Below are 14,120 nucleotides of genomic sequence, written 5' to 3'. Positions count from 1 at the left end.
TGACATGTACCCCATGTCGAGAACCACTGCATTGCTGAGTCACATCGTGTATTTGCGGTTACACTCCAACAGGCCCCTGTTGTGCTGTCAGTGGTGTAAAGACGTGTGCTTCATGTAGTTCCCATACGCTGGTGGAGGATTTCATTTCCTGCTCTAGAGGGACTTATAAATCAAACAATCTGCAACAAACAAAAAAGAAATGGCTGAGGAAGTGTTAGAGCATTTTACTCTCACAAAACTGGAGTTTCTAAGCAGTGGACCTGAAATAATAATGACTATTATTCATGTGGCAGGAAAATAAAATGAAATGAGCACTTCTACCACACCGAGTGTCCACCTGTATCAATATGTAACTTGGTTTTCTATATGTAACTTGGTTTTCTCTGTGAAAAACCTTGATCTTGAAAATAATATTTCCAGGTTAACAAAACAAAGCTCTCAGCAGGCTTCTCCCTAACAGACAGTAATGGTGGGTTCTAGGTTTGGATTGCAGAGTAACTATTATTCTGATCTTGAAAGTCTCTTGGTGGGGCTCGTCTTTACATGTGCTTTGAGGCCCTCATCTTAAAGCGAGGGATCTCCATCCAGCAGACCACACACAATCTGCTGACCTCGAACATTTTAGAGGTTAAATGTGCTATTGAGGGTAGTAAAGTTTGAAATTGACATACTGAAGCCCCAGATGTGGAATAAAGCTTCCTAAAATACCCTGAGATTAAAAGTGTTCTAGCCACTTTTCTTAGAATCATGGCTAAAATACTTCAAAGCTGCTTTTTTTGGTAAGAAGGAAGAGCATACAAAGTGTTTTAACAACTGTTTCTCATTCACAGGAGGCCTTGCGGATGAAAATGCGCATGCTGACAACAAATGATGACCTGCAGAATGAGAAACTATGATGGATGGACACATCAGGACACACAACCTCCCATGGACACTGCTTTGAAAGAATAATTTCCTGGGCGCTTTTTCTACATGCCAACAGTATGTCACTATCAGACTTCAAATATGGGAGCAACACCCAGACGGACTATAACTACATTCACACCTTACTCCTGGGTGAGAGCTATGGAAAAAGGCCTGTCAGGACATTTTTTGACTTCCGGCACACAAACCTGCCTCAAAATGTGGATTCAAAGTGGGTTATCCTGATGAATTGCCTGCGGAGCATCTCCAAAGTCAAAGTGGTGAGTTTTCTGATGGGCCTGACGTTGATGTTTCTCATCATGGCATCCTACATCCTCACGTGGGACAAGAAAGGACTTTTGTTGACCCCTTCGCCTGATGAGCTCAGACCTGTGTTTGTCCCGCCCTGCACAACAGCTGTTGGCACTTCCTCTGGAAAAACTGTAATAGACATAAAACTGTTGGTGAAGGTCATCCGGTCCAAACTGGAATACACACCCAGGAAGGTGCCGGATGAAACGGATGTCATTAAAACGGACCCCCATGTAAGTCTATGAGAAGTTCTGTCAGGCTCATGTTTAAAAGCTGACATGAAGAGTTTTTTGGTGTTTTTTTTTAAAAATTGGTACTTTTTTAAAAATTGTTTTACAAAAATCTCCTTAATATCAAGCTGTGTCTGGTTGCGCAGGGATCAGGAGTGAACCATATCTGTGTAGCTCTGACTGTATGCTTTGGGTCATTGTCTTGCTGGAAAAAAAATCTTCTTCCAGGCAGTAGTTCTCCTGCAGACTTAATCAGCTTGTCCGCCAGGATTTTCATTTATTTTGTCACATTTGTTTTGTCCTCTACCTTTACAAGCCTTCCAGGGCCATCAGCTGTTTGGAGTTTGGTGTCTGCCAAACATAACGCCTTGTGTCATGGCCAAAAACTACCAAGTTTGGTCTCATCAGACCAGAGAACTTTCTTCCACTTGACCAGGGAGTCTTCCACATGCCTTTTTGAAAAACTCTAGTCCAGATTTACCTTGGGAACTCTTTTTATCCATCCCCTGACTTAAACGTTTCAATAATCTTTTCTCCAAATTGCTTGGAGTGTTCTTTTGTCTTCCTGGTGTAATGGTAGCCATGAGTACTGATTAACCAGTGACTGGATCTTCCAGACACAGGTGTCTTTATACTACACTTGAGACATTCACTGCACTCAGGTGATCCCCATTTCACTAACTGTGAGTCTACCAGCACCAGTTGACAGACAGCTGTTGAATTAAGCCAGTCAGGCTTTTTAAGGGGGCTTTTTTGTCAAAAAAAGACAAATTATTTTGATCATGATTAATTTGTAAAATCAATAAAAGAGTATAACATCCAAGGAGGTGAATACTCTTTAAAGGCACTCTAAACTGCCAATGGGAGTTGGTGACACAAGATATGGAGATCAAACCCCAGTTCTGCATTTTTCAAAACCCCAAATTCAATCAAAGCTTCTCATGTCTCATGGGTTCTGTGATCTAGAATCATTTTCCCATATTACTGGTGCAAAACATACATCAGCCCTGCCAAGGGGGAACATAAGCTCAGAGCACATTACTATTGTGCAACTAAAATGCAGTACCTTTGATTATGGGCTTGAACAAATAAATAACAGCTGCTGGGAGTAGCATGCACTCATAACACCAGCTTTAGCTGTTCCCTAGCTTTGTAGAAAGTCCTGTAAGTTAAAAATCTAATCTAAGTTTATCTAGTGCTGAAATCGTCAGAATAAAAAGTTAAAAAGGGCACTAAACGAGCTGGCAATTATATAATGATGTGTAAAGGTCAGGTCTATAAAACAATTATGAAGCAAATGTATATAAAACATCATGCTGTGTTCACAATTTGACATCAACAACAAGAAATTTGATTTTTGTCAAAATTCAGCAGCTATATTAAATATATATAACAGATGAAATCATTACATTTTTAACTTTTAACTCAAAAACTACTCAGCTTATACCACTTCTGTTAAGAATGTTTTGTCCTTTTTTTCTTCCCTCCCCAACAGAAGTATTGGTAGTAGTATGGAAAAAGACTCAAATTGATAAGGAGTATCAAAAGTATTGATAATAATAAAATTAACAATTTCCATCCCTTGGTGTCACATTAATTGTTTAAATGCATTGTTACTGGAAAGATTTTTACCACATACTTTGCCACTATTCAAACTAAATGTGAGGTTATATGGAGAATCTTGTACATTCTGAATTCATAGTTTGCAACTTTGCATCTGCAAGAAATCCTTGAATGTACATTACATTACAGAGGCCAGAATGATCAAATAGAAAATTAAATGTAACTGCACTGTAATATGTTTTGTAAGTTGTCAGACAACACTGAAGTTACCAGATAGCCGTAACGGATGTTTGTTTTATGTTTTTGAAGTCTATTTTCCAGGCTGGAAGTTGTGCTAGCTTGTTGCTATGCAACAACACTTGGACTGAAAAGATGTCAACAATAAAGTCACTTGATGTGAAGATGATGGCGTCTTTAACTGTAGAAGTAGTATGTAACATATGATCTTCCACCAAGATTTTTCAGCAGTTACATGTTTGATGGTGGAAAAAAAACAGGGTGGAGTTTTAGTTAAAAACACTACTTGTGTGCAAAATCTGCAGTTAGATCAGAGGTTCTGCCAAGGGAGGCAGCAAAATCCACACAAACCTTACAAGACCTTTAAATACTTCCATTGAACAACTATTTCTGTTTCCCTTACATGCTGCAGTCATACAATATTTTTACTCAACAATGACAAAACATAAGCTAGTAAATGATCAGTCAGCCTGCCCTGAGAATGTAAATAGATGACCTCTATTGTTGCTTTATTTTTATGACTTAAATAACACCTAAATCATCCAGTAAATGGCTGTTTACAGACTGTCACAATGACCAGTGGTCATTGAGGCTGACAGAGGCGATAATCCAAGTTACATAGCATTCTAAATGCTGTTAAGGGATCTATTTGTTATTCTTACAATGTGATAATGTTCTAAATATTCTTGCCGTAGGTGCTTGTTGTTATCCTTACCTTACCCAGTGTAATTCTGAGGTATTACACACCTGGTAGTTCTGACAGTTTTACTGTACATCATAATAACAGAGGCAGTAATATGAGTGAGTCAGTAAGATGAATATATACTCATTAGTGGTGTCAGTGTTAGAGATATGACTTTGTTTCTCATAGTAAATTAGCCACCTAAGGTTGTAGTTGGCTTGTTGGCTGTGAGCAAGGTTTTTAATTAAAGACTTGGAATAAATTTAGATGGGAAGAGAAAACACTTAATGTGTATTTATGACAGTAAATAAGATAAGATAATACTTTATTGTCCAATTGCTTGGAAATTTGTCTTGCATCACCAGCTCATCCATCAACACAGTACAATCACATCACATGTAAACAAGCACATCATTAAAAAAAATATATAAAAAGTTTTAAAAAGTCAAACAAGAGTCCGTATGCAATGGCACATAGTGAGTCTTGTGCCTAAATAAATAAGGATGTCCTTAGCCAATGTTAGGGGTGAAATGAAATTACATGTGCACAAAATAAATACAAAAAGACAACAAAGCAGTTTCCTTATTTATATCAGAGCTAACAGGAAACATTGCAACATGCTATCTTGCATGAGAACAGCTCCAGGGCCATACTGTAATTGAGTCAGCCACAGGTCGGCCACTGATGCCAATGCAGTCAGAAAAAACTGATATGTTGTTTTATTTATTTATCGTTTTTGACAAAAAGTTGAATTTTGAAATACACATAGTTTTGTTGGTTCACCTGAAATTGTGCTAAGTTGAGTTTATTAAATTCAGACCAACCTACCTAGATAAAACAGTTGGTGGCTGATTAGCTTGTGCATGTATAGACCTAAACCAGACCCAAACTGGACTAGGTGTTCTGAGCATGCTCCACAGCATCAACACTAGACAGACCAGGAAGAAGGACAGCATATAACCAGTCTCCTGAAAAGGGGGAAACCACTTTTTCTATTAACAACACCTACCATCCAGGTTGTTACTGCAATATAGTGAAACCAAAAGTTGCAGAAAGTTTCTTAATTAAAATGAGACGTCTGTTGGAAAGCAAAATAATTAATGTACCCCAAAAGTAAAGGTTTTTTAAACTATTTTCATCATAAAAATTCTCAACAACTAATGTCCTTTCTAGTAAATAATTTAAAGGGTGAAAGCTTTTGCAGTTTTCTGTGAAAGTAGAAAATCTCGTTTTCTACTACTCGTTACGAGTTTTTCTAGATATCCTCTCAGTGTTTACTGTAGAGAGACTTCTGCTGTTATAACAACAATTCACAAAAAAAATGAATGTATTGCCTTCCAGATCACTATAAGCCTGTACTCTGTTATACAGTGTTTGGTAATTTTCTCATGCTGTCTCCTCTCTGTTTATAACTTCATGTTGTCTCTGCTCCTCTCTGCAGTTGTTCTCTGTAATTCCTCACCATTTCCTACCTGATGTCAAGAGCCCTTGCTGGTACGAGGAGTTTACGGATGAACTTAGCACTGATCCGTATAAGAGGAACCTCTTCACTCTGCGCTCGAAGAGCTTCAAAACAGTCTGCGACCACCTGAGGTCCAACTTTCAGCAGCACTTACACCACAGAGACAATAAAATGTTTCGTCTACGCTGCCTGCCGTACTTTTACATCATCGGCCAACCAAAATGCGGCACGACTGACTTGTTCCACAGGCTGTTGCTGCATCCAGAAGTCCAGTTTAACACCATGAAGGAGCCACACTGGTGGACCAGGAAGCGCTTTGGTAAGACACTAGACGATTGGATGGATGGTGCTTGTGAATGCTCTCCAATTTTTGAAGATCTCTCCCCATCATCGTCCATATTTAATATTTTGTGTTTTCTAAGAAGTTTTAGTAACTTTTGAATGGATGTTTATGGACTAAGCAAAAGGCAGGAAATCAGAAAAATAACAATAATATCAAAAACCACGCTGAGAAGAGAACAAAAAAGAAGAACAAAGTGCAGACACAAAAGTTAACAAGAATAAATGGAGTGTAAAAACAAAAAAGAAGTTACAACTGGCAAGTCTCAAAAGTCTTAGCAATAAAGCAACTCTGTTTAATTTATAAAAGGGGAAAACAATGTAACAGGATGAAAGAATATAAGATAATACAAGTATTTTTTAGTATAATTTTTTGTAATTTTAGTACACCAACTGATTCTAAAATACTAACTCTTGACTCAGAAGTTTCAAGATCAAACCAAAACACAGATTCCTATCGTTATAAAAATGTTCAAACCTTTAGACCATCTTGACTTCCTGTAACCGCTTACTTATGAAATGCCTCATTAATTTTTATTAATGTTCCAGAAAGTTCTTTGATTAACTGCACATGTATTTAGTCATCAAAGGGAAAAATTATGTGTTACTCAACTTTTGTACCATCTGTTTGTTGTCTGCATTTTTTCTCCATCATGTCTCAAATAGATTTAAACCACATAGAGTCTATTAGATTCATTTATGCTGCAGATGTCCATAGAGGAGTTAATAACGAATGGTATTTTGGTGTTCCTTGGAGTGCAGGTTATATCCGTTTTAAAGATGGCTTCCAGGAAAGTTTTCCTGTGGAGGATTACCTGGACCTGTTTGACTTGGCAGCTAACAAAATCCAAGAAGTAATCAGTGGAAATTCATCTGGACACCACCGAGCACTCCAGCTCATAACAGGTGAGCACATGTGAAAGTGTTTGTGTGATGTGGGTGGGTAGGGTTTGGTATTGTTAGCCTACATTGAGCATCAGGTAGAAGAATCTTTCACCCTTTCACCTCTGCGTTTGGTGTTTCCTGAGGTTTTTCAGCAGCCAGACAATTGAATCCTGACTGTGATTCAAATTCCAGCTCCCTTTTACCTCCCTTTCCTTTATTGTTATTCAGTAAGTCAAGTGGCTCTGACCTCAGGAGCACTACAGCGGCATTTAAAAGTAAACATGCCCCAGGGTGCCATCATATCTGCCTGTTTTTGTTCTCTGTGAATCTGAGGTGAAAACACTGTTGACCTAAACCTTTCCCTCCTGGGCCTTGCCTTAAAAGACAGATAATCTGGATATAAATGATGCATTAAAGAAATTTATTTTCATTGTTGGGTGGATGCACAATACATGTGTCCAGAGGCAGTATTTGACATCTTTGTTATGAAACTCCTCTTTAATGGAGATGTATGAACAAGAAAGTGAAGCTGATTTTGCTTTGTGTGTGAGAAAGAACAAAATATGAATATCTTCACAAGATTCACAGAAAAAAATCGTTATGTATTTGTCTTCCCTTGGTGTCAGAAAAAAAAACTTCAGTTTTTGACACAGGCAACATCAGGTACTGGATCTCAAAGACAGATTAATCAGGCATACGTTTGCCCTAATGATGAAAGCCTTTCATGTGTTTAGTATGAATATGTAGCATGCTATCAATATACAGTATGTCCGTCTTTAACTGAAGAAAACAGCTAATTATTTGAAGATTACTGACGAAATTTTACATTTTATCAGTTTCAGTTTCAGCTATGCAGTCATGACTGTGTTTTGAGGCATAAGGTAAAATTTTAATGAAGGTGCTATATATTTTGACCTGTACCTCTATACCTACCTTTAACTTTGCTACACTATGCCTGAGTGTCTGCACAACTCACCACATTAACATTGTTATCCGTGGTGTTTCTGTGAATGGCACTAATTTGACAGGTGAAGCCAGTGCATCAACCATGTGGGACAACCAAGCCTGGAGCTATCTCGACGGGGAGAAAGAGGTGGCAGAGCCTCCGTTCTTGGCCCAGGACTTCATCCACACGGTTCAGCCTGGTGCCAAAATCATCATCATGCTTCGAGATCCAGTAGAAAGGTACGGCAGAGATGTGATTCCCTGACAAATGTAACTCTGTAGTTATAAAAAGTTATGTGGAGATATCTGAGATTAGCTGAAGTACTAGAAACAATGAAATCATGATTTTCCTAAAAGGCTGAATCTTCATCAAGTCATCTACCGTATAACTACATAAAATTGCTCATAAAATAGTCGCACAAGCATGCATGAGGGTCAATAATAAGACACCAGTATCTTTTCACCAATAATAAGATACCTGTAATACATATGGATTTTTTTAGCTAAAAGAATATGCCAATGGATCAACTGTTAAGTGTTAAGTTGTAGAAGAAGAGTTTAGCAACTTAGCTTATACATTCATATTAATCTGGGAAATCCCCCATACAAAGAAAGAAAGAAAATATGGAAAAAGTTACTTCAGACCAGCTAATGGAAAAACTTTTAGTAATTAGTCAACAAGAATGAATAAATAATAGATAAATGATTTCCTAGTGAAATCTATTGGTAAAATGTTGGCTGGATAGTTAGCTCGAAAAATTTGTGAAAGATGTTGAAACAAGAAGTAAAAAACTATGAATTAAAAAGTCAAAAGAGAAACTCTTGGTAAAACCATTGCTAAATTGGGTGCCAGTTTGGCTTAGTGGGTGGAGCGGGTGCCCATGTGCAGAGGTCACAGTTCTTAGTGCACTGGTCTTGGGATTGATTCCTGTTTGGTGCATGTCTTTCCCCTGCCCTCCCTCCCCATGTTTCCCATGTCTCTTTGGCTGTCCTTCTAAATCAAGGCAAAATCGCCCCAAAAAATGATCTCAAGAAAAAAAAAATAAAAGTAATGCATAGGGTCCTGTGTCCCTCTGACTGCTCTTTTTGCACTGGCAGTTCCCACAACCTCAGATTCAAAGCACCTTTCACCTGTGCTTATTCTTACTAGGTTACTTAAACTTGACATCTGCTTTCTGACATAGTATCCTCTCCAGATATCCCAGCTCTTTACCTGGAAATTGTACCTACAGAAAGATGAAATTGGGTTAGTTTCCGTTGTTGTTGAAAAAGGTCATATCTGGAGTCTCTCACCATCTTATTTGTTGTTGGTCTGTGGGGAAGAAATGACATTACCACTGTGAAGCTGTTCCAAAACTTCAGGTCATTTTGAGTGCAGTGACAAATAAAACAGCTGATTCTGAGGGTGATTTGTGTTCAGGATGGGGAGCATTGATAATGCTGGGCTGTAACAGCAGCAGTGGACATTAGCTCTGACTTAGCTGAAGCCTTATCTACCATAAAATATGAAGAAAAGACTGTGACAATGTTCAGTGAGATTATAAGGTCTACCTCTCAGGCCAAAAAGGTGGAACCACTGCTGTAATTCAGTCTATACATCTGTCTGTACTTGCAGTAGTCAGGGTTGTGTGTGGGGAGGACTGGAGTTTGAATTGCTTCTATGGGGCCTTATTCTGAGCAGAACGCACTTGTTGTGAATCATAAACCTGATTTTACATCCATGAAAATGTCATCTTGTAGTTTTAAGTGACCAGTATTGATATCTCTGTTTCAGGCTCTACTCTGACTACCTGTACTTTAAGATGGCCAATAAGTCAGCAGAGGACTTCCATCAAAAGGTCATCGACTCTGTACAGTTGTTTCAGTCCTGCCTCTTAGAGAGGACAATTTGGTCCTGTGCCTACAACACCAGCCTGTCCAACACGATGCCGGTAGGCTGACTCCTCCATATTTCAGTTTAAATAGAATATTTATTTAAGAACTGTAATTTATACTGACAACAGATACCTTTTCTGTTCTTATAGAATTTACTGGGTTGTTATAGCAATAATACACAGGAAAATCAGCATGGTTTTAATTTGGTCATTGTAATGAATAAAATCATCCTAGTGATGATGTTTAGTCCCTTGAGTGCCATACTGCTTTCCTAAAAGAGCCTGGTTTTGGTTGATTTAATTATCAATTTTGCACCACCATCTCCTGTGGGGTTATTCCAAGTCAAGAGCACAATCGTACATAACCCTCACCACAACATATAAGGTGTGTACCACTGCAAAAGTATTAGTCAACCATGCTTATTGAATCAAGAACAGAAATACACAACACCTATGTATAAAATAAATATCCTTGAATAAGACACAATTAGACTGTTTTTGTTTGAACTGCTCCTCTGATAAAGATGTGATAGGGATTTGAGGGTTACAGTCTGATTGATTTTTTTAACTCAGGTTATGAACAAAGGTTTTATAGCTTGGTTTTAGCTGGTGGACTTAGACTTTGGTGCCCTCCTGAGGATGCTAAATGTCATTGCATCTGTATTAAAATTGCGAATGGTTTTGCCATTGAATGAACAGCAGTTTGCACATTTTCTTAATGATGGATTCATTTTTTGCAAAGAATATTAAGTTTTTTATCATATTTGGAACAAAACATGACTGTATATAAAGACAGGGTAATTGTGTGATTATAGAAACCCTAAATTGACATGCATGAATGCATTGTATTTAATTCTGTTTTCCATGATGAGGTGTAAATTTGGGTTTTCTTGATATTTTGAGAAATTAACTTATTTTAACTTAGCTTAATTTACTTGCTTTCATGGAATATCAAAGTAAAATAAAATGTATGGACGAATGTCTGCTATGATGATCTGTATGTCATGGACTCTACACCACAGTTTTTTTCCAGGAACACCCTCACAACCTACTAAAAACAGATCCGTGACCCACTTTCCGGTCTCGATCCATCACTTAGTCAGTGGGTCTATTTCACCATCCTTATCTTTTAAAAGTGACTTTCATTTATTGTCTCAGGTAATTCGTCAATCACCTAAACTTTGCTAACAGCTATGACAAGATACTCTTGCAGCCCACTATAATGACTTCTTTAACATCTTCACAAACAATCCTACCCTTTTCAGAGACTTGTGATGTTGACTCACATCCATTTTTCCCCACAGGTAAGGCTGAATTTGGGGATGTACATAATCTTCCTGTTAGACTGGCTGACAGTTTTCCAAAGGGAGCAGATTCTTGTTCTTCGACTAGAGGACTACGCAGCCAACCTTAAAATGACAATAAAACAAGTTTTTAATTTCTTAAGTGTAGGTAAGTATCTAAAAGAGTTGTAAATGTCTACCTGGCTGTGAAAGTTTGTGGTTAACCCTCCAGTCTGTGTCAGGACTGAAGTCATCCTCCCCTTACTGCAGGTCCTCTGCCTGAGCAAGTGGAAGCAGCAGTGACCAAACGGCCCATGTCTAACACCCGGCGGGCAGCAGACAGAAACCTGGGCCCGATGCTTCCAGCTACCAGAGACATCCTCAGGGAATTTCACCAGCCTTTTAACCAAAAACTGGCCAGTGTGCTGGACAACAAGGCCTTCCTCTGGAGTACTACCTGATGGGACATGAGCATGGCCAAATGTGGCTATACATCCAGAGCTGGAACCTACTGCACAAACACCTACTGATGTAAAAAAAAATTTAAAAATAATAATTACAGTGGGAGAACTTATTAAAAGATGTATATGATATATGGAATTATATAAGGCTCTGGAGAAGTTTATGGGATTGTCTGTGATATTTATTTCTTTTAAAAGGATGTGAAAAACTGATCAAGTCAAGATGAGAATAAAATATACTGAATTTAATGCTTCTGCAGTGTTTAAAGTGATTACTGAGCTGCTGTATGACTACAACCTAAAGTGTTCGTCAGAAATAAACGAAACATGCTGTACTCATGCAGTACTGAAGGGAGAGGTGCTTAGCTACATCGCCTACCACAGCATTGCCACCTTCAGCAGACCCAGGCTGCACACACAGTAAGCTCCAGGTAGTGATAATGCTCATACTGCCCCACCACATGCCCCCTATATGCCCACATAAACAGAAGAACTGCAAAAGACAAGAAAGAAGCTACTCCCCTGTAAATATGCAGAATTTTACAATCTTAGTTTGTGCATGAGTGGTTTCTTGTGAAATCAATATTTTAAAACAGTGCTAACATAAATGACCTGACAGAGGGTCCGAAAATACAAAAATACACTGAACAATTTATATCTCCACCACACATTTTTTATCTCCTATTTTGGATTAAAATTAAACTTTAGGGGTGGTTTGGGCTGTTAAATATACAACCCCATTTCCTAAAAAGTTGGGACATCATGTCATATTGGATAAAAAAACAGAATGTGGTGATTTTCAAACATTATCTCTACATTTGATTAGAAATTAGAACACAACAGGTGATGAAACAGAAGAAATAATTACTGTTGTTGGAGCATTAGATGCCCCAGTTTTGAATTTCATGCAAGCAATACACAGTGGTAACAAAGACTGAAAGTGAAAGAAAACTAACAGAAAACACCAGTTTTAACATTTCACAACGGTTTACTGGAAACAGGGGAGGAACATTACTGGGTTTATAAAGAACAAAACAGAGAGGATGAATCTGTCTGAAGTAAATCTGTGTTTTCTTTGGGCTGTTTTCAATTAAATTAGAGTTCAGTGTTTTGTAACTGATCACTTTTTAGTTTAATAAATATTTTCCCCCTTGTCCCAGTTTTTATTCAGAGGTGTAATTGTACTAAACATGCAGTTTGAGGATGTTATAGTTCCTGGAAAGTAAGATTTGTCCATTTTTAAAGACTATTTTCTCATACTGGGTAAAATGTATGACTAATTCACGTAAAATACAAACAGAATATTTTTTTTGTATCAAAAGTGCTGCCTCAAAGTTTCTAAAGATATGAAAATGTGCTAAATTATAAGGTTAAGGAGCCAGTAGTTTATGTACACTGCCTATCAAAAAGTATTCACCCACTTGGATGTTCTACCCTTTTATTGATTTTATTAATCAACCGTGGTCAATATAATTTGTCTTTATTGACAAAAAAAATCTCTTTGATATCAAAGTGAAAACCAATTTCTACTACGTAATGTGAGTTAAATAAAAGTGTGTAATGTAAAATAAGTGCATAAATATTCACCCTGTTCAAGTCAGTATTTTGTAGATTCACCTTTGGCTGCAATCACAGCAATGAGTCTGTTTGGAAAGGTCTCAATCAGGCTCACACACTTGGACACTGCAATTTTACTAAATTCTTCTTTGCAAAGCTCAAGCTCTGTCAGGGTGCACAAATTCTCTATTGGATTGAGGTCTGGGCTTTGACTTGGCCACTCCAGAACATTCACCTTGTTGTCTTTAACCCTTCTGTGTAGCTTTCACTGTATGCTGCAAGTCATCATCTTGCTGGTAAATAAATCTTCTCCCAAGCTGTAGTCCACTTGCAGACCAGATAAGATTGTCCTCCAGGATTTTCCTGTATTTTGCCATATTTATTTTCAGCTGAGGAGCATCCCCACAGCATGATGCTGCCACTGCTGTGCTTCACAAGGGGGATGGTGTGTTTATGGTGATGTATACTGTCTGCTGTCCACCAAACTTAGTGTCTTGTCTGATGACCAAAAAGCACAATTTTGGTCTCATAAGACCAAAGAACTTTATTTCACTTGACCATGGAGTCTCCCACACGCTTTTTGGCGAGCTCTAGTTGAGATTTCAAGAGTTTTCGTCAATGGTGTCTTTCTCTTTGCCACTCTCCCATAAAGCTTTACCCTGTGCCATATTCCTTCCATTTCTTGATGATGGATTTTACTGAACCCTGAGGGATGTTCAGTGATTGGAATTTTTTTGTATCCATCCTGACTTTTCAATAACCTTTTCTCTGTGTTGCTTAAAGTATTCTTTTGTTTCAAGGGCGTAATGGTAGCCAGGAATACTGATTAACTGGTGACTGGACCTTCCAGACACAGATTTCTTAAGACACAGTCACTGCACTCAGGTGATCCCCATTTCACTAAATGTGAGACTACTAGCACCAATTGGCTGGACCTCTGTTGAATTAGGTCAGTCACTTTAAAGGGGGTGAATATTTATGCAGTCACTTGTTTCACAATACATGTTTTTGTTTCATTGACATTATTTTGTAGGAATCTGTTTTGACTCATGAATTAAAATTCAAAGTGGAACAAGTGGAGAAAGGGTACAGTAATGCCACAATAACACTTTTTAGTAAACAGTAAATTGATAGGTGTTTTATTTAAAGTAAAATTCTTTTTACTGTACTGTTAAGGGTGTGTCTGAAATGACTCCTGGCTTGTCGTAAGTCTTAGAAAGTTAAACCAATTTGGATTTTTGACATGAGACTGCAAAAAATGTTAAAAAACAAACAAACAAAAAACAAATGAAATCCTAGTGAGTCTTAAACTTAGGAAAATGCCTGTGAATTTACAGTTCCCCTGTCAGAAGCACAGCAAACGTTAAAACGGTGGAGTGCAGGACAA

The 14,120-nt window shown here is 37.9% G+C and overlaps 1 protein-coding gene across 1 annotated transcript in view; it reads left to right on the top strand.

The window, feature by feature from the left end:
• LOC121511519 (carbohydrate sulfotransferase 15-like) overlaps positions 1–11,425 on the top strand; it is a 31,943-nt gene extending 20,518 nt beyond the window's left edge. The window contains exons 2-8 of the mRNA XM_041790259.1: positions 831–1,448; positions 5,369–5,708; positions 6,491–6,634; positions 7,642–7,798; positions 9,333–9,489; positions 10,737–10,884; positions 10,986–11,425. Coding sequence (XP_041646193.1) covers positions 900–1,448; positions 5,369–5,708; positions 6,491–6,634; positions 7,642–7,798; positions 9,333–9,489; positions 10,737–10,884; positions 10,986–11,176 — 1,686 coding nt within the window. The 5' untranslated portion in view covers positions 831–899 and the 3' untranslated portion in view covers positions 11,177–11,425. The remainder of the gene's footprint in view (positions 1–830; positions 1,449–5,368; positions 5,709–6,490; positions 6,635–7,641; positions 7,799–9,332; positions 9,490–10,736; positions 10,885–10,985) is intronic.
• The last annotated feature ends 2,695 nt before the right edge of the window (positions 11,426–14,120 follow it).

This window comes from Cheilinus undulatus, linkage group 6 (genome assembly GCF_018320785.1).
Source record: "Cheilinus undulatus linkage group 6, ASM1832078v1, whole genome shotgun sequence".
Classification (NCBI taxonomy): Eukaryota; Metazoa; Chordata; class Actinopteri; order Labriformes; family Labridae; genus Cheilinus; species Cheilinus undulatus.
The sequence above is the reverse complement of the archived record's forward strand: the minus strand, read 5'-3'. Positions and strand labels throughout refer to the sequence as shown.